At 50.9% G+C, this 24,077-nt stretch overlaps 4 protein-coding genes across 7 annotated transcripts; 1 reads left to right on the forward strand and 3 right to left on the reverse strand.

Annotated features, from left to right (window-relative positions):
- Positions 1–175: 175 nt before the first annotated feature.
- LOC112878054 (1-aminocyclopropane-1-carboxylate oxidase homolog 1-like) lies at positions 176–12,293 on the reverse strand. Its single transcript, XM_025942449.1, is given in 4 exon segments — positions 176–222; positions 11,130–11,257; positions 11,260–11,310; positions 11,313–12,293. Coding segments are annotated over 3 exon segments (1,056 nt in total). The 5' UTR covers positions 12,229–12,293; the 3' UTR covers positions 176–222; positions 11,130–11,168.
- A 2,807-nt stretch (positions 12,294–15,100) lies between these two features.
- Positions 15,101–16,068, forward strand: LOC112878056 (ethylene-responsive transcription factor 1B-like). Its single transcript, XM_025942453.1, is given in 2 exon segments — positions 15,101–15,626; positions 15,628–16,068. Coding segments are annotated over 2 exon segments (573 nt in total). The 5' UTR covers positions 15,101–15,117; the 3' UTR covers positions 15,692–16,068.
- A 129-nt stretch (positions 16,069–16,197) lies between these two features.
- Positions 16,198–18,114, reverse strand: LOC112878055. Of its 2 annotated transcripts, none has more exons than XM_025942452.1 (7): positions 17,867–18,114; positions 17,658–17,801; positions 17,503–17,570; positions 17,323–17,373; positions 17,183–17,242; positions 16,738–17,103; positions 16,198–16,617 (listed from the first exon to the last, which is right to left on the reverse strand). In XM_025942452.1, the coding sequence occupies exons 1-7, from the start codon at positions 18,042–18,044 to the stop codon at positions 16,609–16,611; spliced, it is 876 nt and encodes a 291-aa protein (XP_025798237.1). In that variant the 5' UTR covers positions 18,045–18,114; the 3' UTR covers positions 16,198–16,608. The 2 variants fall into 2 exon arrangements, with proteins under 2 accessions (XP_025798237.1, XP_025798236.1); XM_025942451.1 differs by having other exon boundaries at positions 16,198–16,627; positions 17,867–18,104.
- A 1,377-nt stretch (positions 18,115–19,491) lies between these two features.
- Positions 19,492–21,898, reverse strand: LOC112878052. Of its 3 annotated transcripts, none has more exons than XM_025942447.1 (6): positions 21,710–21,898; positions 20,664–21,599; positions 20,448–20,495; positions 20,265–20,348; positions 20,066–20,185; positions 19,492–19,994 (listed from the first exon to the last, which is right to left on the reverse strand). In XM_025942447.1, exons 1-6 carry the CDS (start codon positions 21,803–21,805, stop codon positions 19,671–19,673), a joined length of 1,608 nt encoding a protein of 535 aa, XP_025798232.1. In that variant the 5' UTR covers positions 21,806–21,898; the 3' UTR covers positions 19,492–19,670. The 3 variants fall into 3 exon arrangements, with proteins under 3 accessions (XP_025798232.1, XP_025798233.1, XP_025798231.1); XM_025942448.1 differs by having other exon boundaries at positions 20,066–20,174; positions 20,448–20,507; XM_025942446.1 differs by having other exon boundaries at positions 20,448–20,507.
- Positions 21,899–24,077: the final 2,179 nt, after the last annotated feature.

Below are 24,077 nucleotides of genomic sequence, written 5' to 3' on the forward strand. Positions count from 1 at the left end.
TGTGGCTTTGTGTTCATGTGTCATGGTTCTTTGAGTGATACTGATTCCTGGTTTTCAGCCGATTTTTCCTCTTGCCACTGACTTGGCAAAATCGGCTGATTGTTACCTTCCTCTCACTCAAATTTTTGTAACTGCCAGCTCTACGTGCTTCTATCTTGTTGACTCTAGAATCGACTGACGGGACCACCAGCTTTTACTTGATTGTTACATAGTCATTCCCATCACTACGCCAGAAGCCCTAATCTGAGACGCGCGCTAGGCAAAATGCTAGACGCGCAGGTGTCGCGTCCCGCATTACCGCGTCGCAGATTAAAAAGTAATCTGAGACGAGCCTCACACGCATCTCAGATTACCAAAATGCAAGACGCGCCTCAATTACGGCGCGTCTCGCCTTGGCTTCACACAGGCTTCCCTGGGAGCCAAATGCGAGACGCGCTCTTGTTTAGGCGGGTCTCGCATTAGTCAAAAATGGGAGACGCGCCTCACTTACGGCGCGTCTCGCCTTGGCTTTACACAGGCGCCCCTGGGAGCCAAATGCGAGACGCGCTCTAGGTTAGGCGGGTCTCGCATTAGTCACAGATGCGAGATGCGCCTCACTTACGGCACGTCTCGCCTTGGCTTCACACAGGCGCCCCTGGGAGCCTATTGAGAGTCGCAGCCTAAGCGAGGCGCGTCTTGCATTAGTCTACCTCCAACAGGGGTCTTTTTTTTTCCCAGCTGCATCCTGGAACTAGCCAGGATTTGGCAGCTGCAATCAAATACCTGCAAAAGATTTCAATTCACAGAATTCACCGCAATCATCGCACGCATCCATACAATTCACACAGTGCGATACACACAAGGAAAGATAGTATTATATAACACATGTACAATCAATTAGCAACAATGATCGATAAGAACAATAGAGTACATGCAAAGCAAGTCTCTCAATCTAGCTCAATGTCGCCTGCCGTGCTATCGTGAATGGAACTCCCCCTTTGTGGTGATCACCTCCATCATGAGGAACCCCGCTAGCCTCTCTCGGATATCCTTCACGTTACCGAGCGTCGTTTGATTGAAATAATCATCTTCGTCCTTCGAAATATAATTACAAGCAGTTAGAATACAAGATGAAGACAGATATTTTTTAATTAGAACACGTGATAATTCTTACCGTGAAATCCGGTTTCTCTGCAACTAGAAGCATGTTGTGGCAAACATAGAACCCACATGAGTTACCCGAGGGTTGCCGTGTGCACTACATGTCAAAGATAGATAGAAATTAGCATTTTGCAACACTTAGAACCAAGAAAACATCGTAATAGTAAAGCGATTTAGTTATAGTAGTTACCGTCCACGCAGTGTGATGGGTAAACACAGCTTGACGTTGCTCTTTGTATCCTTCTATGGCCCTAAGATGCCTGTCAAGAGACCTAAACACAGACATCCGGATGTTATATTACAAATGCTTCTGAAATGGGCAAATGATAAAAAACTAAAGCACACAACAAACTTACTCGTCAAGGATTGAGATGACTAGAGAATAATCACGTATCTGAGGCGCGCCCGACTCATCTGATGGAATGCTCGAGTCAAGGTAGAAGACTTGCTTGCTCCTGACATTGATGATGAGTGTAACCCAATGGTTGCCTGGGTTGTACGGCACCACAATGTGCTCCTTGTCAGCATGTACTCGCATGCACTTCACCATGTACCTAACCAAGTTGAAATGGAAACAAGCGGTTACATGTGTTAAATGGAAACAAGTGACTACATGTGGCTACAAGTTGAAATAAAAACAAGTTTAATTGTTGCATGTGCGCACCTGACCAAGCTATCTCTATCTGAATTCATAAATGTCACCGTCATCAGCTGTGGGTCAATGTACCCACACTTCTTTCCGGTTCGACGCCTTGTCTCTTGTTGCATGTGCCTACACGATCCATATGAATTGAAATAGAAACGACTTAAATTGTTGAACGTATATCAAATGCATTGAAATGGAAACAAGTCTTAATCGACTTACAATGCAAAGCACCGAATGAGAGAAAGATCCAAAGCGTCGAGGTTGAAAAGGTCGAACAAATCGCTCCAGGCAACAATAAAGATGTTGCCTTTGCCCTCAAGCTGCAGAAAGTGCCGCTCTTCGAATGACACCATGATTTCCTCGGCTTGATTGACATTTTGCATGTAGTAGTTGTGCAGGTCCACACAATATTGACCTGCTGCCCGAAGCTCAGAGACACTAAGCAAGGCCTTTCCAACCCTGTACTTTGGATTCTCAGAAGTGTAAGCCCTTGTGACCGGTTGTTTTATCCGCTCCACCTTTTTCTTACCCTCTGAGATCTCCCGCTTCGTCGCCATCGGCCTACTCTGCTTCTTCCTCACAGGATTAGCCTTGCTTGGCTTTTTGGGAGCGGTAGCTGGCTCTGTCGGAACAGGTGGAGGGGGGGTAACCTGAGGCTGAGTAGGGACAGGAGGATGCGGATCCGGTAACGCTTCCCGTGTATCCGGCAGCTGTGGGCATGGCTCAGAAAACGTCGGTGGCACTGCAGCACTCTGTGGCTGAGGTTGACTGGTCGGTACTAAATCTGCATCTGCTGGATCAATATGAATACCAGCTCTCCGCCACTGAACCCTTCTCGCAACTGCATCCCGCAAAGTGGTGGTCATGTCATCTGGTGGCACCTCCAGCTTGATATTCTTAGCAAACTCATGCACGTAGTCAATCTTGACCACAGCACAATCAGCCCTGACCTGCAACAACAACAACAACAACAACAAAGCCTTTAAATCTCAAGCAAGTTGTACATACCAAAAGAAAAAAAACAAAAAGAAATAGGAGAAAAGAAAAGAGAGGCAAAGACCAATGCACTGACCTGGACACCTTCAAGCTGGGACATACCGGGATACACAAGCCCGTTCCCGACCTCCATGAAAGATGAATCTCCGACCAGCTGCACGAGAAGACTGCATCGGGTCGGACGAGCCAAGCCATCTATCGTATCCGGCTCCACTGATGTAGGCACAATTGCCCTCTTTGTCCCTCTACTCTGAGAAGCACCCGCTGCAGTACAAGCGAAGCTGTCCCTTCTCTCTTCACTCATCGTACTCCCCAGCAAATCAGGGAATGACAATCCCTGAGACTCGAAGATGGTCTTTAGCTTTCCAAACATCTTCACCGTCACCTGAGACTCAATATCAGTCTTTAGCTCTCCATACATCTCCATCTTCACCTGCTTTTTGATCTCATCTATGTCAACCTTTGATGAGGAGTCTCGAGTCCGCTTCCGGTATCTGCCTTTGTGTTCAGGGAACCCCTCCTTCCAGGTCAACTGACTGGAAACACCACGGACACGACCCCGTTGCTCACGGGTTCCCAAAGCCCTGGTGAGCGCATCAAACTCCCTCACTCCTTCATTTGAACCTTGGCTGCTCTCTATCAAAGCCCTTTGAGCAACTTCCTCAGCGCTCGTGCTGTAGAAATTGATATTGCCATCCTCCGTGAGCTTTGACCTAGCACGCATAAATGGTGCCAGCCGTCCCTCAAACGATTCATAAGGATTCTCAATGCCCCTCTCTGCCAGCATCTCATCCTCCTGCTCCCACTTGCGTTGCTTTCCAGCATATCCCGCTGAGCCAAGGTGGTGGTCAAGCTCGTTCCGCGCTCGGAGACCCCGAAAATACTCACTTGACTGTTGGAACTCGGGAGTATTCCACTTTTCAACAAGCTCGTCCCAGGCTTCTTTGGTCAAGTCCGCATACTTGTCAAAAGGGTTCTCTTTCTTCTTCCAACACTTTAAAAGCCTGCACGACAAAACAATAAATCTGCATAAGTGACAGTAGATAATGAAAAAATGTTAGTAAATGACAATAGTAAGTGACAACACTTTACTTGTTCTTGTAGCTCCTCCAGGCTTTAGAGATGATCTTCATAGCATGCTTCGTAGCCTTATCGTGCAACTCTATCGGATATTCAACATAGGGTTGAATATTGTTTTCGAAGATTCTCTTTTTGTCGTCCCAAGACAAGTCATCGAAATGTTCCAAGGTGAGTGGCACCCTTTGCCGGACAGTGAGGCCACAAACCCGTGCTAATCTCACCAAGATTGACGGGTCTTCGGGTGCTGCCTCAGAATTGAGCCGGCCACAACTTTTCATATCTGATGGCCACCTTGTCTGTGACCTTTTCTTTCTGGCAGCACCAGACATGCTAGCTCCTGACTGTGACCGTGCCGGCCGTCCTGATGATGCTCTGTCATCTGTAGGTTGCTGCACACTGTCCTCACCGCCTGCAGCTTGCTGCACACTGTCCGGACCACTGGACATCGTGCTACACGAGAAAGAAAAAGAAAACAGATACAACCATAGAGTAAACGCTCCAAATCAGATACAACCATAGAGTAACTGCATGAATCCCATACCTAGGCCTATACATGCTTAATGCTTTAGTGATACATATTCTCACAAAGTAATCTCCATTTTTTGAAATATATGACTTAATCTTTGGTCATTAACCGCTCTTTTTTTTATTTGGCTAGGTTGGTCTCTTTTTGCTCTTGATAATTTGATTTGTTTTCAATTCTGTGTAGCAAAACATACTATGTGTGTCCATGGAAGATGTTTCTTGCCTCATACATCCATATGTAGGGTATGAACACTGACTAATTAGAAAGGGGGAAAGCTCACCTACGGCGGCAGTGGACGACGCTACGGTGGCTTGGGGCGGTGCCGCGGGGCCGGGGACGACGGCGCGACGGCTCGGGGAAGGCTCGATGGCGGCGGCACTCGCGGGGACGGGAGCTCGGGCCCGGGGGGCGCCGATAGCGCGGAGCGGCGCTGCGGGGCCGGGGACGACGGCCGCGAGGGAGTGACGGTCTGGCTCAACGACGACGGGCGGCGCGAGAGGACGGCGCGGCGGCGGGGAGCAGAGAACGGGTGTGAACGATTTGAAAATTTGACCTAAGTCCCAAGAAGGCCGAGCGGCGCGTTCTAACCGGGGAATGCGCGACGCGCGGTACCCACGGCCCGTCGCGCATTGGTGTGGGACTGGGCCCCGAGGGCTCACCCGTTCTATCTGTTCGTGGTCTTATGCGCGACCCGCGTTACCTACGGCGCATCGCGCATGATGATATGCGCGACGAGCCGTAGGTAACGCGCGTCTCGCCTTTGATGCCTCCGAGATGGTTGCCTGATCAGGCGCGCGTTGGGAGGGGATTTTGTCCCACCTCGCCAACGCAAGGCGAGTGCGTCCAGCTTATAAGCTTGGGCGGTCTTCGCTGTTTCGAATTTACAATACATGTACCTTTGAGCCGCAGTTTCCTCTCTTTGCCCATGCTGGCGGTGTGGGTCTGGGGCCCGAGGGCTCCCTTGTCGGTCGAACCCGTTCAATCTGTTCGTGGTACCCTGCGGGTTGAGCCCGGTGGCCCTGGACCCCCAACCGGGGTAACTTTTTTTGTTTTCTCTCTTTAGGCACAAGTGTTTTCCGCCCGGACCCTCTAGGTTCTGCCCGGACCCCCTTAGAACCGGAAAAATAATTGCAGATACCGGGGAATGCGTGACGCGCGGTACCCATGGCCCGTCGCGCATTTGTGTGGGACTGGGCCCCGAGAGCGCACCCGTTCAATCTTATGCGCGACCCGCGTTACCTACGGCGCGTCGCGCATGATGATATGTGCGACGAGCCGTAGGTAACGCGCGTCTCGCCTTTGGTGCCCCCGAGATGGTTGCCTGATCAGGCGCGCGTTGGGAGGGGACCAATTCCCATACTTGACAATTAAAGTCACACAATTCCCATACTTGACAAAGGAACAATTAATATACATTGTGTGCCCAATCATTTTGCTACTTTCCGTTGTTCCCTTGGTTTTTTGAAATTCTTGACTTTTTCTTTATGGTCGTTGCGCAAGTAGGGAGTTTCGTTGGCAGAAGGTATTCTTGGCTTGATCATTGAGGTGGCGAAAGGAGGTATCTCATCAAACTGATCGAACTCTTCCTCGTCGACCGCATTCTCAACACCAACGATTCGCCGTTTTCCAGGTATAACCACCTTGAGTCTTTTGTTTGTGGTGTCGGAAACATAGAACACTTGAGCCACATGTTGTGCGAGGACGAAAGGGTCCGTCTTGTATCCGTGACGGCTAAGATCGACACTAACGAACCCGTACTTGTCTTTTTGTACACCTCTATTTGCATCAACCCAATTGCAACGGAAAAGAGCAATTTTAAAACCGTGAAAGTCAAGCTCCCATATCTCTTGTATTTGACCATAGTACGCAGTTTTGTCTTCTCCGTTAACATCGTAAGCATCAACACGTACACCACTATTCTGATACATGCTTTTCTTATCTTGTCGTTCGGTGTAGAATGTGTATCCATTTATGTCATACCCTTGGTATGTCATAACGGTGAATATAGGACCAAGAGCCAAAATTTTGAGTTGTTCACTTATAGGAGTATCTGATCGTGAAATTCGATTCTGGAGCCAACCACAGAATTTGTTCATGTGTTCCTTTGCTAACCATGATTCACTGTGTAGAGGATTCTCTCTAAGCAACAGCTCCTTGTGCTCATCAAAGTACTCAGACACAATGTCCATTTGTTGCAACACGTGGAAATGAGCCCTATGAAATAAATCTCGATCTGGAATTATAGCCTTCTTCCCGATCGTCCCCGTGCCTGTGAGCCTCCCCTCATGACGAGACTTGGGGACACCAACCGGGTTACTCGGGTCAGCGTAGTTTAGGGCCCACTCAATGGCTTTCTCTGTAGAATATCCTTGTACCATGCTGCCCTCGGGGAAACCTCGATTTCTTACTAGCGACTTCAAGATGCCGTTGAATCTCTCGTACGCATACATCTGGTGAAGGAACACAGGACCAAGTAGCTTTATCTCCTTGATAAGATGGCCCGTGAAATGAAGGCTGATATCGAAAAAGGCAGGTGGAAAATACATCTCAAGAACGCACAAAGTTTCATAGTGCTTCTTTTCCAATGACTCAAGATCTTCTTCACTTAGAACCTTTTGACCAATTGCATTAAAGAAAAAGAAAAGGTTCATAATAGCCTCCCGAACATTGACCGGTAGGATATTCCGAATTCCTACGGCAATCATCTGCGTCAGCAATACATGGTAATCATGAGACTTTATGCCGGGAGATAGCTTTAGATCAGGCATTGATACAAGCTTCGAGACGTTGGTTGAGTAGCCAGTTGGAACTTTCACACTTTTCAAGAACTCACAAAACTCCTTCTTCTCATTCTTCGAAAGGGTGATGCATGATGTGGGCAGCTCCATTCCTTTAACGGAGTCATCATTGAGCCACAACTCTTCTCTAATTTTCATTTTCTTCAGATCAGCTCGTGCATGTGCGTGATCTTTCGTTTTTCCGTCCATGTTAAGCAATGTGCCGAGAAGGCTCTCACAGACATTCTTCTCCACGTGCATCACATCAATAGAGTGACGGACGTCTAAGTCCTTCAATACGGTAGCTCCCAGAAAATCGACTGCTTCTTCCACATGTCATCTTCTTCAACAACGACCTTCTTGCCCTTCTTGCCTTTCTTCTCTCCTTTCCGCTTACCGAGGATAACATGGACATTCTTAACCATTTCATAGACATCATGACCTGAGAAATGCGGTGGAGGACGCCTCTTCTCGGCCTTACCGTTGAAGTGATCACACATGTTCCGGAACGGGTGTTTCATTCAAAGGTAGCGTCTATGTCCCATGTACACTATTTTTTTTGACTCACTCAAGTACTCAGAGTCTGTCTCTCTCAAACAATGTGGGCACCCGCAACCTACTTTCTTGCTCTGTCCGGACAAGTTCCGTGCCGCTGGAGAGTCACTGATAGTCGCGAACAAAATGGCTCGAAGCTGAAAGTACTCACGCTTGTACTCATCCCAGACCTCCACTCCTTTACACCACAGCAACTTCAGATCGTCAACCAAAGGACTGAAATAAGTGTCGATGTCATTCCCAGGTTGATGTGGCCCCGGTATCAAGCCCGACAGCATAATGTACTTCCGTTTGTTACACAACCAAGGCGGAAGGTTGTATATCGTCAGAACAATTGGCCAGGTGCTATGTGTGCTATTGTTCATGAATGGGTTCATGCCATCTGTGCTCATTGCAATCCTAATATTCCTCGGATCTTCCGCAAATTTAGGATATCGCAAATCTATGTTCCGCCATTGAGTGGCATCAGCAGGATGTCTTATCAACCCGTCCACCTTATGCTTCTCCTTGTGCCATCGCAACAATTCTGACTCCTTTTTGTTTGCAAACCAGCGCACCAATCGTGGAACAATTGGAAAGTACCAAAACACCTTTTTAGGTCCGCCCTTTGTTCTGTTGCAGTCCTCATCATCACCACCATCTTTTCTACGGTTGAATCGATCGAGTCCACAAACAGGGCACTTCTCAAGGTCCTGATAATTCGAGCCACGATAGAGAATGCAATCATTCTTGCACGCATGGATCTTTTCCACCTCCAATCCCAACGGGCAGATAATCTGTTTGGCCTCATAAACGGTCTCAGGGACGGTGTTGCCTTGTGGAAGCATGTCCTTAAGGAGTGCTAACAACTCCTTGAAACTGCCATCAGTCCATCCATGGATTGCTTTCAACTGGAAAAGCTTCACCATTGCAAATAGCCTTGAGTATTTCAATCCACAACCAGGATAGAAAGGTTTCTTAGAGTCTTCGATCATCCTCTTGTACTTTCCGAATTCGCCTCCTTTGAACTCATCGTCGCCGTGTCTGTCAGCATTGCAAACCATCTCCTCTATGTTATCAACCTGTCAAGCCAGACATGAAAAGTCATATTAGCACGACCTTATTATACTAATTGTAAGCTTTATTATGGGGCCGGGTTTGATTAGTACCTGTTCCATGATGTCGGCATTGCTCAACCCTAGTATATCAGCCTCATCCACATCGTCATCCTCTTCTTCGACAACGCTATGGACGACCTCCCTCTCCATATAGGAATCCCTACTCTCTGCTTCATTAAGTCCTTCTTCACCGTGTTTATTCCAACATCGATAATCCTCCATGAATCCACGTTTGATCAAGTGTGATTTCAACACGTGCTCTTGAAGATATCGCTTCTCATTTTTGCAATTTTTGCATGGGCAATAAAGATACTGTATACCATTGTCCACCATATCTTTCTTCGCGTTCTTAATGAAGGCTTGAACACCATCCATAAACTCCTTGCAAAGGCGTGGACCATACATCCAACGCCGATACGACATCTATATAGAATATGAAATCAAAACGTTAGGATTCTCATAGTGTTTAAGTTCAAATATTGTTAGATGGCAAATGACATGATATCATGTGCTACAAAAAATATCAAGTACGACGGTCATTTAGATCTAGAGTTGCGCTAAATTTTATTGGCCCAAAATAATCGATATCATATCGGAGGTACCTTGCCACTGCCCCCGCGACACACGACAGCAAGAAGAGGCACGATCGTGCTCCAGCCGCCCGCCGCGACACGCTCCCCACGAGATCTCCACCGCCCGCTGCGGCAGATCCACCCAGCCGCACATCCGCCAGCACCACTTTCCCCAGATCCACCCAGCCGCACCACCAAAGTATCAGACTGCAAGTTCGGACAGCTTGTTCGGACCTCCAGACCCCCAGGCGGGTCTTGTCTGAGGTGGGAAAAAATGCAAGCATGATCTGAGACGCGCCATCCAGTGGCGCGTCTCCCATCCGCATGATCTGAGACGTTCCATCCAATGGCGCGTCTCCCATTTGTGAAGCGAGACGACGAGCGCCTGGCTGATGTCGAACTCGAGCCCGCATGATCTGAGACGTTCCATCCAATGGCGCGTCTCCCATCTGCACGATCTGAGACGCGCTTTGCAGTGGCGCGTCTCCCATTTGTCTCAGTAAAGTAAAGCGAGACGCGTCCCGGCTATTTATCGACAGAAAATTATAGTCACGAGATGTACTGCTGAACGAGATGACCACGACTGAAATCCCCCTCCCCAGCGTCCCGGAGACCGAGGACCTCGCCACCACCAAAATCCCCCTCCCCAGCGTGCCGGAGACCGCGGCGCTTGGCATCAACATTTTCGGCGCATCCTCCGAGACCGCCGCGCTCCCGGACTGCACCGCTTCGGAGACCACGGCGGTCGACACCGGCAGATCTGCGGTGCCTCCTCCAGCGGGCTTCTCCACCACCAGCCGCAGATCTGCGACACGGGGACCACAGCTCCCTTCACCACCAACATCCCCGGGCTTCTCCACCAGCAGCCGCAGATCTGCGACACGGGTACCCCCCATTGTTGCATGTATTTGTTGCAATCGTCGCATTCTGCCTGAATCTGCATCAAACCCACGAAACCCACGGAGGAAGCTTTTCTTTCTTTGCTTTAGTGGTACTACTCTATCGATTTCTATTGTCTCACCGAACCCACGAAACACAAGCTGGTCCAGGATGAAATTTCCGAGCTGGTCGAAGCTGTTTAGCTGCTTCGGCGGCTGCGTCCCCTGCAGCGACTGTTCAACCAATGTCACCCTAAACTGTTGTAGCTCGGGGAACAACAACGCTTACAGGGGGCAGGACCATGATTCAGCTCGCGAAGCTGCTAGCGCTCCTAAGCCAGCTCCAATGCCTGATTTAATATCTATGTAATAATTGATGTCGATGTAATAATAATTGCTGGATTTAGCCTAGACATTGTAATGTATTGTGACATTATTCGTATTTGAGACAATGTAATGGAATGTTCGTTCGGTTTCAAGGGATTCCTTCCATGTACGTAATGTAATATGTAATTTGTATTGTACGCTACAGACGCGCCCCACCGCCCCCCCTTTTGGGGGCCCTGGATCAATACGAGACGCGCCTTACTAAGGCTCGTCTCGCATTACTTTCAAGCCCACCAACGGCGCATTGAGGTGGGAATAAATGCGAGACGAGCCACGTTAAGGCGCATCTCAGATCTCAAAACGATCGGAGACGTGCCCTCCCACGGCGCGTCTCGCATTTGTCTCTTACCCTCCCCCACCCCACGCAGCGCCGCGCCCGCATTTTTGGCGCGACTCTCTTTCTGTAATCTGAGACGTGCCCTTAGAGGCTTGTCTCAGATTGCTTGATCCTATTTGCTGTTTTGACGTAGTGCATTTATTATTGGGAAAAGCTAGCTAGCTGCAATCCCTTATTTTAATTTGTTTGCTTGCAACTAATTGGGCCTGAAGATGATGATGAGAGCAGCAGCCTGAAGCGGCCCAGCGCCGATCGGCCGTCGAGGCCTTGTCCTTGTAGTGGCCGAGGAACTCCGCCACCGTGACGCTCCGGTACCGTACGCCCTGGTGGACGCCGCGGCGCCGGTCGTCCTGAAGAAGCAGGCCACCGAGACCCGCGCGGTGGCGGCGGCGCCCGGGGTCATGGCCACCACCCGGTGCTCCACGCTCTTGAACCTGTCGTTGGAGATGAGCTGGAGCAGGTCGCCGACGTTGACGACGAGCACGCCGGGCAGCGGCGGCACATCCGCCCAGCGGCCGCCGTGGAGCACCTGCAGGCCGCCCACGCCGTCCTGCAGGAGCACCGTCAGGAAGCTGGGGTCCGAGTGCCTGGTGGTGCCCATCGTCAGGTGCGGCTCCGGGCACGGCGGGTAGTAGTGGCAGGCGAGCACCATCCCGTCCAGGCAGCCGGCGTCGCGCTCCAGGTAGCCCGCGTGGAGGCCCAGGGCCTCCGACAGCAGCTCCAGCAGGCGGGCGCCCAGCCTCCGCAGCTGCCTGGTGTACTCCGGCACGACGGCTCTGCACGGCGGCGGCATCTCCTCCGGCGGCGCGGGCATCTCCAGGAAGAGCGTGTCGCGCCAGCTGGCCGCCGGCGACTGGAAGAGGTCGAAGTTGCTGTGGTAGCTGACGCGCCTCGCCGGGTCCCTGGTATAGTAGGGCCTCCTGGCCTCCGCGGGCTCCTCGTTGAAGCGCCTCACTGCCGCCAGCGTCTCGGCGAGGAGCTCGGCGGGCACGCCGTGGTTGACGACCTGGAAGAAGCCGACGGTCTCGGCGGCCGCCCTGAGCAGGCCCAGGTCAGGGCGGCCGAGGTCGACGACCGGGATTGTGGTGGTGGCGGAGGCGGCGTGGGGGTCGGGCGGGTGGCGGAAGATGGGCGGGACGGTGGCGACGCCCGCGTCGACGAGGCCCTTGACGCCGGCCTTGGTGTCGTCGAAGGCCTTGAGCTGGCTGAGGCGGTCGTCGGAGTCCGAGTCCTCCATTATTTGGGTTGGGTGGTGGTGTTGTGTGCTGCTGACTAGTGACTGATGAGTTGAGTTGGATTGGCGATGGAAGCGTCCATGCAAACTTTGTGGTGCTCGATCGCTCCATCGATCGGCTGCTTGCTCGAGTCCTTGCACGCATGCCCGCACTTCCTCCGATCCACACCGTAACCGTGCACCAAAACCAGCTACTAATTCCTCAACAATTTCTTTTTTAAAAAATGCTCTGGATAATCCTCCAGCAATTAATCCAGAGCTAGCTAATGGACGGAGGACCAGAAACCGTGATCATGCATGCATTATTGGGCAAAAATGCTCCTGCTGCTAGGACACAAATACCTACGTACTTGTCGGACGTACGGATTGCAACGTCATGCGTGCATTACTTGATGGAATGGCGCAAAAGGACCCTAGTTTGGCAGCGATTCAAAACATCCGCTTGTGAACTACTAGATTGTTCTAGTGAAGATGGCATGAACTACTTAGAATCTGTTTTGATAAAGATGACTAAACTTTTCATATTACATCGAATGTTTGGATGAAGTATTAAATACAGTCTAATTATAGAACCAATTACATAATAAAGATTAATTCGCGAGATGAATCTATTAAATCTAATTATTTTATATTTTGATAATATTATGATACAGTAAATATATGTTAATGATGGATTGATTAGGACCTATTTGGCATGGCTCCAGAGTTGAACTCCACCAACTCTGAACAATTTTGTAGCCAAACATTCCTAACTCCAAAACTCCACGGTGCTCCAAACCTCTGGAGCTGTAGTTCAAATAAATTTTAAATTTTCGAGCACCTTTTACAACTTCGTAAAGCTCAAATATGAATATAAATGTGGAGTCGTGGAGTAGTTAAAAAATAATTTGTTTCTTTTCCTTCGCAGCCCCGCCACCTGCCTCCCGTCCCGAGCCCCCTCCCTCCCTCCCAACCGCGCCTCCCTCTCCCACCGCCCGCCCTTCCCGCCGCCAGCGCCCAGCTCCCTCCGCCGTCGCGCCTCCATCGCCGGCCGCAGCTCCCTCCGCCGCTGTCGATACAGAGCCTGGCGCCGCGAGGCAGCCCGCTGCTCAAGGGAACAGGGCAGCGGGACGCTAGCTAGGGGCCACACAGCCCGCTGCTCAAGGGGGCAGGGCGACGACGAGGTCGGAACAGGTAGGATAGGGAGCGCGTGGCGGTGCTGGTAGAGTACGATGCACGGGAGAGGGAGAAAGGTTGGGGAATCGGAAGGAGAGGCGGGGAGCGCGTGTGATCTGCGATGGAGAGAGAGAGGAGAAGAAGCGGCGAGTGGACCCAATCCGGAGACCGATATGATGGGTGGCAGAACTCCAGGTAGAAGAGTGAGCGCGCGGCTGCGGAGAGAGGGCGAGCGGAGATTGGGGCTGGGTCGAGGAGGCCATGTGGGCCACGAGGGGGGCTAAAAATAACCATTCACCCTCAAAATTCTCTTTTCTGAACATGGGGCACCCTCCGTACCAAGCATTCCATCCAGTCAGCTCCAATTCCATCTAGAGTAGCTTTAACTAAAGTTTTGGAGTAAAGCTACTCCAGCCATGCCAAACAGGTCCTTAATTTTCATTTATACAATTAATTTTATTTTATAGTTATCTTATATTTAATTTCCTTAATTGATATCAAACATATGATATGATCCGAACTTAAAAATTAATCTCTAAATCTAAAAAGCCTATTAACGAAGAGCTGCAGTGACTTTTGCCCAGGCCATGTTTATTCCCTGGGCCCGCCACTGCCGAGGAATGAATGAGAAAAAAAAAACACAGCCCACCCAAACAGTCAGTGAGGATGCATGCATTATTGCACAACAGCTAGCACTGTTTATTTATGAAAAAGAGTAGCGAGCATAAATAATAAAGGGCCGGGCAAGACCAGAGGCGGCTACCGCAGGTGCTCTGCACTGCATGCATCGCTGTCGATCATGACATCTAATGCATTTTGCTTATTAATAGTTACCAACTTGGCTTCATTAAAACTAAAAGACTAGCTAGCTAATACTACGTACTACTACTTGATCATCCAGCGTGCATGCATGATCGATCTACTCTGCTAGTATAATATAATTAGCTTGGAGCACGTGCCGTCTGGTGGCTCGATCCGGTGATTGCTTGGTGGAGTATGTAGCTAGCAAGACTTGAACGTTGACCAAAAGTAAGGCAGGCAAGGGTCCAATGCAACCCGGCCACAAGATGGAATGACGACTGCCTAACCACCTTTATTTACACTCAGTGCAATGGACATCTGGCGCGGCGGCTTTACTTGTCAAACCCTGCGTGCCTCCTCCTCCTCCTTCTTTTTTTCTTTTTGAGGAAACCTCTTCCTCCTCCTCCTCCTCCTTCTTTCCTTTCATGAAAAAAAAAGAAAGATAGAAACATGCAAGACAAAAAAAAAAAGGTCGCTCCAAATCGTTGGGCGCCATCTACGTACTGCAGGTGCAATGCATCTCGATCGATGGTCGTCAATCAGACCTGCCTTTTTTACTATATAGCTACATAGTGACATTCACTCACGTGCGCCTTTAATTTATTTCTACACTTTCGTTCACTGCCTGTTACTGTTATTGGCCACATTCATCTCCTATCATAACTAACCTCACTTATTATCGATCCGGCGGGCGAGCGAGCAGTATAGTGTATAAAAGGATCGATCGGATCGGAGGAGATCATCAGAGGCATCCAAGAGCAGAGCATGCATGCAGTTAATAGTTGATCATCATCTATCTGCATCAGGCCGGCCATGGTGAGCAGCATCAGCAGCCAGAGCTCCGGCAGGTCTCCGCCGGCTGCCGTGCACCTCAGCACCGGCATCGTCGGGTTCCTCGCCCGGCGTGCCATGTCGTCGACGCAGAGGCCCAGGTCCATGCTGGACTCGCCGGGCTCCTCCTCCACCGGCTCCGTCGGCTCAGCGCCGTGGAGCGCTAGTGCCACCGTTGAGCTCGAGCAGCAGCCATTGGAGGGGGAGTCGGAGAAGCAACAAGCCGTGTACCGCGGGGTGCGGAGGCGGCCGTGGGGCAAGTTCGCGGCGGAGATCCGGGACTCGACGCGCAACGGCGTGCGCGTGTGGCTGGGCACCTTCGACAGCGCGGAGGCGGCGGCGCTGGCGTACGACCAGGCGGCGTTCGCCATGCGGGGCGCGGCGGCGGTGCTCAACTTCCCCGCGGAGCGGGTCCGGCAGTCGCTGGAGGGGATGGGCATGGGCACGGAGGCGTGCGGCGGCGGGTCGCCGGTGGTGGCTCTGAAGCGACGGCATTCCAATTCGATGCGGGTGCGGCGGCCGGCGAGGCGCAGGGGCAGGAGCAGAGGCGAGGTGATGGAGCTGGAGGACCTGGGAACAGAGTACCTGGAGGCGCTGCTGGGCGCCACCTCCACCGCCGCAGACGGAGAGGGAGAGCAGCAGCAGCAGCTGGTACTGCAGGAGCCACCACTCTGTCTGATGCGGCTCTGACCTGACGACGGGCAGCCAGCCAATTAAATACGTTTTGATTTGATTGTTCTTGGCTAGTATTACAGGCAGTATCTATCTAGATTGAGAAATGATGGTGAAATGGAAGGAAAGAGTTCGAGCTTTGCGAGCACTTGACTACTCACTCACTCACTCACTCACCTAGCTAGTAGATGTAGGAGTACTCCTATGTTTGGTTTGATTTGATATCCTCGACTCGACTCGACTCGTCGTGGTCATTCATTCAAAATGATCACCAATGATGAACATGTACAATCAGTTCAAGGTGCAACGAATCTGCTTGCTGTGCTGCCGCTGGGAATCATTCAGTCAGTCAGTGACCCGGACTAGACCGGCCGGGCCACTAATCCTAATAATAATGTACAATCAAGTGCTGTGCAGCGGTCAAGTGCAATTTGGGTTGCAAGACAGAAGGCGGTTGCTTTCAGTGGTCACGTGATAGGTCCATGACCACGTACTGCAACCTGCTGACTAGACTTGAGCAAAGAAAGAACCATCCATCCTGGACAGCAGGACAGGTGCACGAACCTGCCTGCATTCCTGGAATTGAATATTTTCATGCGTGACCGAATCAACACATGGCCATTCCATCATCCCCTGCCGGGGTTAGCAACTCACCATTTATCTACTCCTAACTTACTATTTATTTTCTACCCAATGCAAATACAGTAAGTACCTGGTTCCTACAGGAAAGCACAGTCTACCATCTATCAACCTTCCTTCCCAGAAACTGACATAGTACTGGCAGGACCAAATGCCATGACATGCATACCAGTATGTATGTTTGCTTTATACAAGGATCGAAGCAAGTTACTCCTCGGCTTGGTCAGCTTCTGCCAACTGGTTGCCCTCCTCCTCTCTCGCTCCCGCTTAATTGCTTCAGTTCCTTCAGTGCCACTGTAACAAGCTAACCAGACACACATATATATAAACAGCAAGTTTTGCATATCCACTCAAATCCATAACAATATAGTTAGGGTAGCAGCCATAATAATAAGTTCCAAGTCAAATTCTTACCCTACTGGAAGCTCCATATTCTAGTCTCGGGCGTCTCAGAGGCTCGGCATCCAGGTTCTGCGAGTAGGCTGCAGTGCTGCCCTGGACAATGGATGGCAGATCACCATTACCTGAGCATTGCTCTCGCACATGACTAGTACAAGCAGCTGCGGCATTGTGATCCTTCTTTGAGAACTGAGTAGCTGCAGCTCGAGCCCCGGCTATGGCTGCAGTAACACTCGGGGACTTTTGTAGCGCAGACTTGGGAGCATCAAATGTGAGGGATCCTGGCTTCAGAGAGGAGCGATCTCTTGGATCTGGAAGAGGGAACTTGACGGGCAGCGGACCTTGAACGGGTGTAAGGCCCCTGACAGCCCCATCATAGATCTGTGACACCACATTCCAGAGTTATGGAGAAAAATAGCAGGGACTAGCTAGCTGCTTGTGCAGGCTGACCAGAGCTCACCCTTCTTTCTAAATTGTAGACACCCTGGTAACCACGCATCTCGAACGGAACCACCAGCTTCTGCATGGGTCCATGAGTTGTTACTAGCTACTACTAGACACTACTAGGTGTGAGTGAGGAAGAGAGCAAGTGGCTCTCACCTGCGGATTCTCACAAAGCCAACAAAAGTCAGTCAGCCCTTCTAGCCTCACCTGCATCAGCATTTGAGAAGACAGACAGATGTTGGTTGGTTCAGTATAATCTAATCATGAGGTAAGCAAAATGCTGCTGGACCCAAGGGAATTATAAGGAGATGGGGATTGAGTGAGGGAAGAACATACAGACTGAGGCACATCTTCCCAGCAAACAAGCTCCTGGGACCTGAGACATCCTACCACTTCAACGCAGCCTGTGGATGAAAATTAATTAGGTGGGTGGATGATGTGATATGCAGGCTGGAGGAGGAGCAGCAGCAGGATGACTAGTGCTAGTTAACCAAGGAGGCGCGAGACGGGGTAATGTTGTGGGAAGTTGATGCCAGTGATCCCGTCGACGGCATAAATCTCCCTGTAGAAATCCTCCATGGCTTTGATGGTGTCGGGATCCGGAACCTTGGAGGCTGCGTGGATCCAGAGGCGGCCTGCGTAGTGGAGATGGAAATCCAAATCAAAATCCATCCAGTGAAGGCCATAGGGTGAGACCCACCTGTGATTGGGGATGGCCAGGAGCGTCCCTCGACGCGCTTGATGCCGTGCACCAGCAGCGACGCCCACGGCTGGTGCATCGTGAGACAAGGGTTCCCATGGTATCCCCTGCCATCGCTGCTGCTGCTGCTGCTATGGTGGCCGAATCCGCCGCGGCCAGAGTAGCCGCCGCGGCGCATGGTGCCGATCGGATTGGGGGGACCGGCGGCGGCCGGCCGGAACGAGGGTTGACTCGGGGCCCTGGGAGGGCAGGTAGAGGGAGTCGTGGATGGGCCTTGTGGTTGTGGGCTGGCTATTTGGTTTATCTGGCCCAGTTAACGATGGTTCGAATCTGAGTTTTTTTTGAAAAAGAATTAAAAAATTAAATTCGAAAAAGGGTGCCGATTGGTAAAATTTCGGAAAATGGGTACCCTTAAAAAAATCGGGGGGAGGCGTAGGACCGGGGAGCTCCGGCCATCTAACGGACGGGAGGTCCCAAGATTATTTCCAGACCCCTCCCGAGGGCCTCTTCGCGAATAAGATTATTTCTTATTCGCGAAGAGACCCCTGAGATATCCAGCCCGCCCAACGGGCGGGAGGTGCCCACCTCACTTATTTTTTATTATTTTTTGTTAGAATTTATGTTTTACAAACTATTTAAAATTCATACTTTTTTCAAATACAAGATTTATTCGCCATACTCTTTTGTATACATAAATTTTAAATTTAGTTCAATTTTACGAAGAAGATTATGGTATCTAAAACTCGTATAAAGATAGTTAAGCGATAACGTTTTACAACGTAGAATCCAAATATTATGATAGTACGATATATCAAGCCATTAAAAATAAATTATATGTACTTGTAACCCAGGCTACACTGCTTCTTCGTCATGGACCTTTCTGCATCGCCATGCGGTTCTTACATGGGTCCCGCTCGATCACGCGTGGAATTTTTTAGAATTAATTAGCAGAGGAAATATAGATAAAGTAATTGGAAAGCAGCCTGAGTTAGCGGGACGCACAGGCTGTTCTAGTACGGACCCACGTGTCATTGAGTATACCGCACTTCACAGCCCAGTGATTACTCGTTGGAGACCGGGCCAATTCCCCCGTTCCCACGACCCCTCAGCGGACCACGTGGCTGCTGCCTAACTTATATAGGCGGGCGGGATGCCCCTCCGCAGTCTACGGATCCCGGACCTCCCGCCCGTTGGGCGGGCAGGATGCCCCCGCGCCCGCGTCAGGGGTCTCTTCGTGAATAAGAAAAGTTTCTTATTCGCAAAGAGACCCTCGGGAGAGGCTTGGAAATAATTTTGGGACCTCCCGCCCGTTGGATGGGCGGGAGGTGCCCGGCCCCACGCCTCCCGCCCGTTCATCGGGCGGGAGGTACCCATTTTCCGAAATTTTGCCAATCGGCACCCCTTTTTCGAATTTAATTTTTTTATCTCTTTTTAAAAAAAAAACTCATTCGAATCTGGCAGGCAGGAGATACGATGACGGGCCGGCGGGAATGCCCGGCCCATCATCGATCGATCGGGCAGCCGAAGCCATCGTGATTGATTAGTGTGTTTGACCAAGGAAGGAAGGAAGGACTATATTGCCTGCCTGGAATTGGGAGCTTGCTTGGTTATTTGACCATCAAAACTTAATAGATCAATCAGCTAGCCTTTTAATTTTGCACGTCATTCGTTCCCTGCCGGCATACTTGTTACTGAAAGTATACATATATGCATACGTACGTACGTACGTACGTACATACATACCTCGCAAGAAAAAAAATATACATACATACATACATAGTACGTAAAAAATTAACGAATTGAATCACATGGGCAGGAGGTACTGGAAGTCGTAGTCCAGGGGGGTGACAATGACATCCACCGCCTCCTCCATCCCCGTCTCCATGTTGAGATGCCTGAGGCAGTCCACCATGGATTTCCTGAGGGACCATGACGTCGGCAGCTGCTCGCAGATCCACCGCAGCAGCGACTCCATGTCCTTTGCAAAGTCATGCATGTTGGAGTGGATGAGGCCTGGGATCAGCAGCCTCCTCGCGGACGACGACGTCACCACCAGGGATGCCTGGAGGTACTCCAGCTTGGCCTTCTCCAGGTCCATGGAGACACGATCGGCTTTGTAGATACGGAGCTGCATTATTGATAATTTGCATCAACAATCTACATATATATACACTAGCAGCACTACATACTACGACTTACGGCTGGAGATGATCTGATGCCGCAGCACAGCGCAAACAGAATGTTGGGCTCTGAAGTCTTGAGTCCATAGAGCTCCCTCACTTGCTGTTCTTCCACATCCACGTCGCATCTCCAGAATTCCTGTACGTCGATCAGTTCTTTCCTTGCTATATATTATATATATATATATTAATGTATAGTATGTAATGTAATCACTCACTTCTTTCACACTTGACGGCTGCCTCAAGATGAAATTCTCGATCACCAGAGCATTGAACGTTTGCCCCGACACGTTGATGGTTGCCTGCATGCGCAACAGCAACTCCGATTCTCTTCATTTATTTTCGAACAAGAAGAAGGAGGAGGGAAGAAAGAAAGAAAATGTTACAGATATCTACTGTACCTTGTTCTTGAGTGCAAGCAACTTCTCCGAGTTTGAGGGCAAGCCATGCTGCAGGATCCCCTGCGTGCATGCAGTAGTAACTTCATTTAATTATTTTCAGCTAGCTAGCAGTGTACTGTACGTGCACAAGACAAGATGTACATACAAGAGAGAGAGAGGGGGAGAGAGAGAGAGAGAGAGAGAGAGAGAGAGAGAGAGAGAGAGAGAGAGACGTACGTGCATGATGCAGGTGTTGTAGACGTTGAGCCAGAATGCTAGCTTCTGCTGGTGGCTCAGGGACCTTAGATCCACCTGCTGCAGCGCCTCCAGCATCTGCCTGAGCTTGGTGAGCAGGGGAGAGGTGGAGAATCCTCTGAGGTCCAGGGAGGTGGAGGTGAACCTGACGAGGTTCTTGTAGGGCCCGACGTCCCTGACGATGGCGTCCGGGATGGCGAAGATGCCGTAGTGGTCCTGCTGCCCCCTGTCCTTGTCCTTGGCAGCAGCAGCGGTGGCCACGTTGAGGGTGGTGTCGATCCTGAAGCTGAAGCTCCCGGCCTGCTGCAGGTTCCTGGTGGTGTCGAGGTCGGCGACCCGCGAGGACCTGAGCAGCCTGATGAAGATGCAGATCAGGCACTTGACGATCCTCTCCGACAGCTTGTTGGCGCTACTACTACTCTTGTTGCTGGCCTTTGGTGGTGGTGGTGGTGATGGTGGTAGTGGGTGTCGTCGTCCCTCGATCGAATGCCTGCTGCTTGTTGGTGCTAATTTGGGGCTGCTGCCTGCTGCTTCTTTATGATTATTTGGCGGCGGCGGGGTGGTCTTGATCATGGCCATGTCCATGGCCTGGCTGATGAAGAACATGGACTTGATCTCCGGCGGCGCTGGCGCGGCTCTGTTGCCTCCTCCATTCTTCATGGCCTGGATCTGGTCCTCGAGCCTGGCGATCTCTTCCTCGACGAGCAGCAGCTCGGCGAGCAGCTCCTTGGCCTTGGTTGGGATGAAGGCTGGGATGGTGAGGAGGGCGGAGCGCGCGGAGCTGGGCTGCAGAGCTCGCTCCAGGATTTGGTGCACCGTCTCCTGGTTGGAGAGCTGCTGCTTGAGCTCGGCGACCTCCTGCTCCAGAGCCTGCCGCCGGCGCTGCTGCGTCATGGCGCTGCCCCGAGTCCGCTGAGACTGCCAGCGGCCACCAGCAGCCAGATGCAAAATTAAGTAATTAGGGTGTATATATGTATGTATGTATATAAGTATACATATCTGAAAAATGGAATAAATAATGCACTCACCACAGGCGTCGGACGGTGGGCGGCGGCGACGGACGACTCATCAGACAATAAGTGATGACGGCCCTGCTGCGACACCCGGGCGACCACGTACTCCATCGCTCCGATGGAGGAGGAGGATGATGATGAGGGAGGAGGAGGATTCAGCAGCAGCAGGAGGAGGAGACAGCAGGTTATATATTATTGTTGGGGCTCGGATGAACAACTGAACAAGCTAGCACGCAGTGAAGGAAGAAATATTTATTTGGTTGGGAGGGAGCTGTCGGCGGTGTTGGTACCTGCCTGCAACGCATTCGTGGCAACAGAGTCGGTGTCGTCGTCCATGGCAGAGGCAGGTGTATCGAGTAACCGTTACGCACGTTAGGTTGGTTAGTTTGCTTCACACCCAACCCAAAGCAATGGGAGGGGAGGGGAGGAGAGGAGATCTATCGGGGAAGAAGAGGTCCGCCTACCGCCACCACTACCAAAGAGCGATCGAGCGACCACTCATCAAAGTGAAAAGTGGTTACCTCCTGCTGCTGCTGCTGCTGCTTTTGTCTTGCCTTGCAATCTAGACTTATTACCAGCAGCCATCTTGTCTTGAGTACAACCCAAGGAGGAGTCGGCGCGGCAATCAAGTACTTGATTACTTGAAGAAAACTACTATTACTTACTACGGTAATAGCTAGTAGCTTCCATCATCCCACCAAGTTAAACACCATGCACACTGATGTGAAAGAAAGAAGGGAAACAAAGACAAGGACAGCCATCATCAACATATAAACAAAAAGGGTCGGATGTATGACCTCAATCTAATTCCATTGTCCTTTATTATATAATATAGTAAAGCGCAAGTGCGGCATGCACGGGTTTGGAAAAAACTTACAAACAAAATTTCATAAATAAATAGTAGTTTTATCTTTTAGAAAAGATGTATACGAATTATACATTCATTGAACAGATAGTAAAATATTTTTATATTTATAGCAAAGATGTACACGTGACATGAAAAGCTAATTATACAACCATCCTAGAAACAAATTGAATACTATACATGGATAAAATTAAACATGTCTTGATCATTAACAAGTTGTGAAATTGACAATTAATTGCTGGTGTATATTTACATATAGGTCTCTAAAGGAGAATAAATTTCAGTTCGTCGGTACATACGGGCAGGGGTACCTCCTGCTAGGGTGTCCAGCCCGAAGGGTGCGAGGGGATCCGAAGCCTCGCCCTATGCCTTTGGATGACAGGACGTACGGCCCGCGCCTGACAGCTGGGGTCGCAATCTCCGGACCTCGCCCCGTGATCTAACACGTCCGGCGCCTTCATGTGCCCACATGGACAAGGTGCTTAGGAACGGCCACCACGGGCCTGAACCCCCGCGGGGTGGTCCGCCGCTACGTGTGGAAGCCGGACCCTCTGGGGGCCTGTACACCTGGGTCGGCCTCAGGAGCCCGAACCTCCCTACCCTGCGGGGAGGAGGTCCGGTGTCGCCACGTGCCCCTGAGGAACCGGCTGCGAAGCCAGCTCTGCCACGTGTCCGGTGGCAGCCAGCCTTTTGCGGGACGCCAGCCCAACTACCGCATTAAATGCCGGTAGGTGGGGTGCGCGTGCCTGGGTCAGGGCGTGGGCTGTCCACTGACACGTCGGGTAGGTATGCTGACACCACAGTAAGCCCGCCAGTTACCGAGGCGGCGCGTCGCATCACCACAACGCGTACGAAGGCGGGCGGCGTGTAGTCACATCACAGCGCCGCGCGTGTGAGCAAAGGGTAATTATGATCTGCTGCAGGAGGGCAACGACGTGAGCTGCTACAGTGTGCGCGGAAGTTACAGCACGGTAGGTCAACACGGCCCCTTCGCCCGTCAGCGGGACTTGACCCAACAGTGACAGCACGACTTCCACTGTGCATTTCACTGACAGCAAGCACTGTGCCGGTGAAACGGTACATGACCATACGCTGGTAGAAGATATGCACATCAACTTTCCGATCGAGGACTACAGGGAGGAGCCGGAGAGGAAGATTTCCGAATCTGCGGCATAAAAGCTCCAATGTGTACATTATTTAATATGCAGCCAGGTCCACCTGTCAGGGCCCCGCTCAGTGTACGCGCTCCCCTTGAGCCTATAAAAGGGAAAGCGCACTCATTAGAACACAAGGGCTGGAGGATTCAGAGACTCCCAAGCTCACAAGCTCTCGGAACCTTTAAGTGTCACAAGCAATACAACACACAGTGGATGTAGGGTTTTACGCTCCGGCGGCCTGAACCACTCTAAACCCTTATGTGCTTCCCGTGTTCATTCACCTCTTGATCTAGCGTTCCTTGACTTCCCCCAAACTCATCCTAGACTAGGATTAGGCGGGTGCATTCCGCCACCCAACTGG

Source organism: Panicum hallii, chromosome 9 (genome assembly GCF_002211085.1).
Source record: "Panicum hallii strain FIL2 chromosome 9, PHallii_v3.1, whole genome shotgun sequence".
NCBI lineage: Eukaryota > Viridiplantae > Streptophyta > Magnoliopsida > Poales > Poaceae > Panicum > Panicum hallii.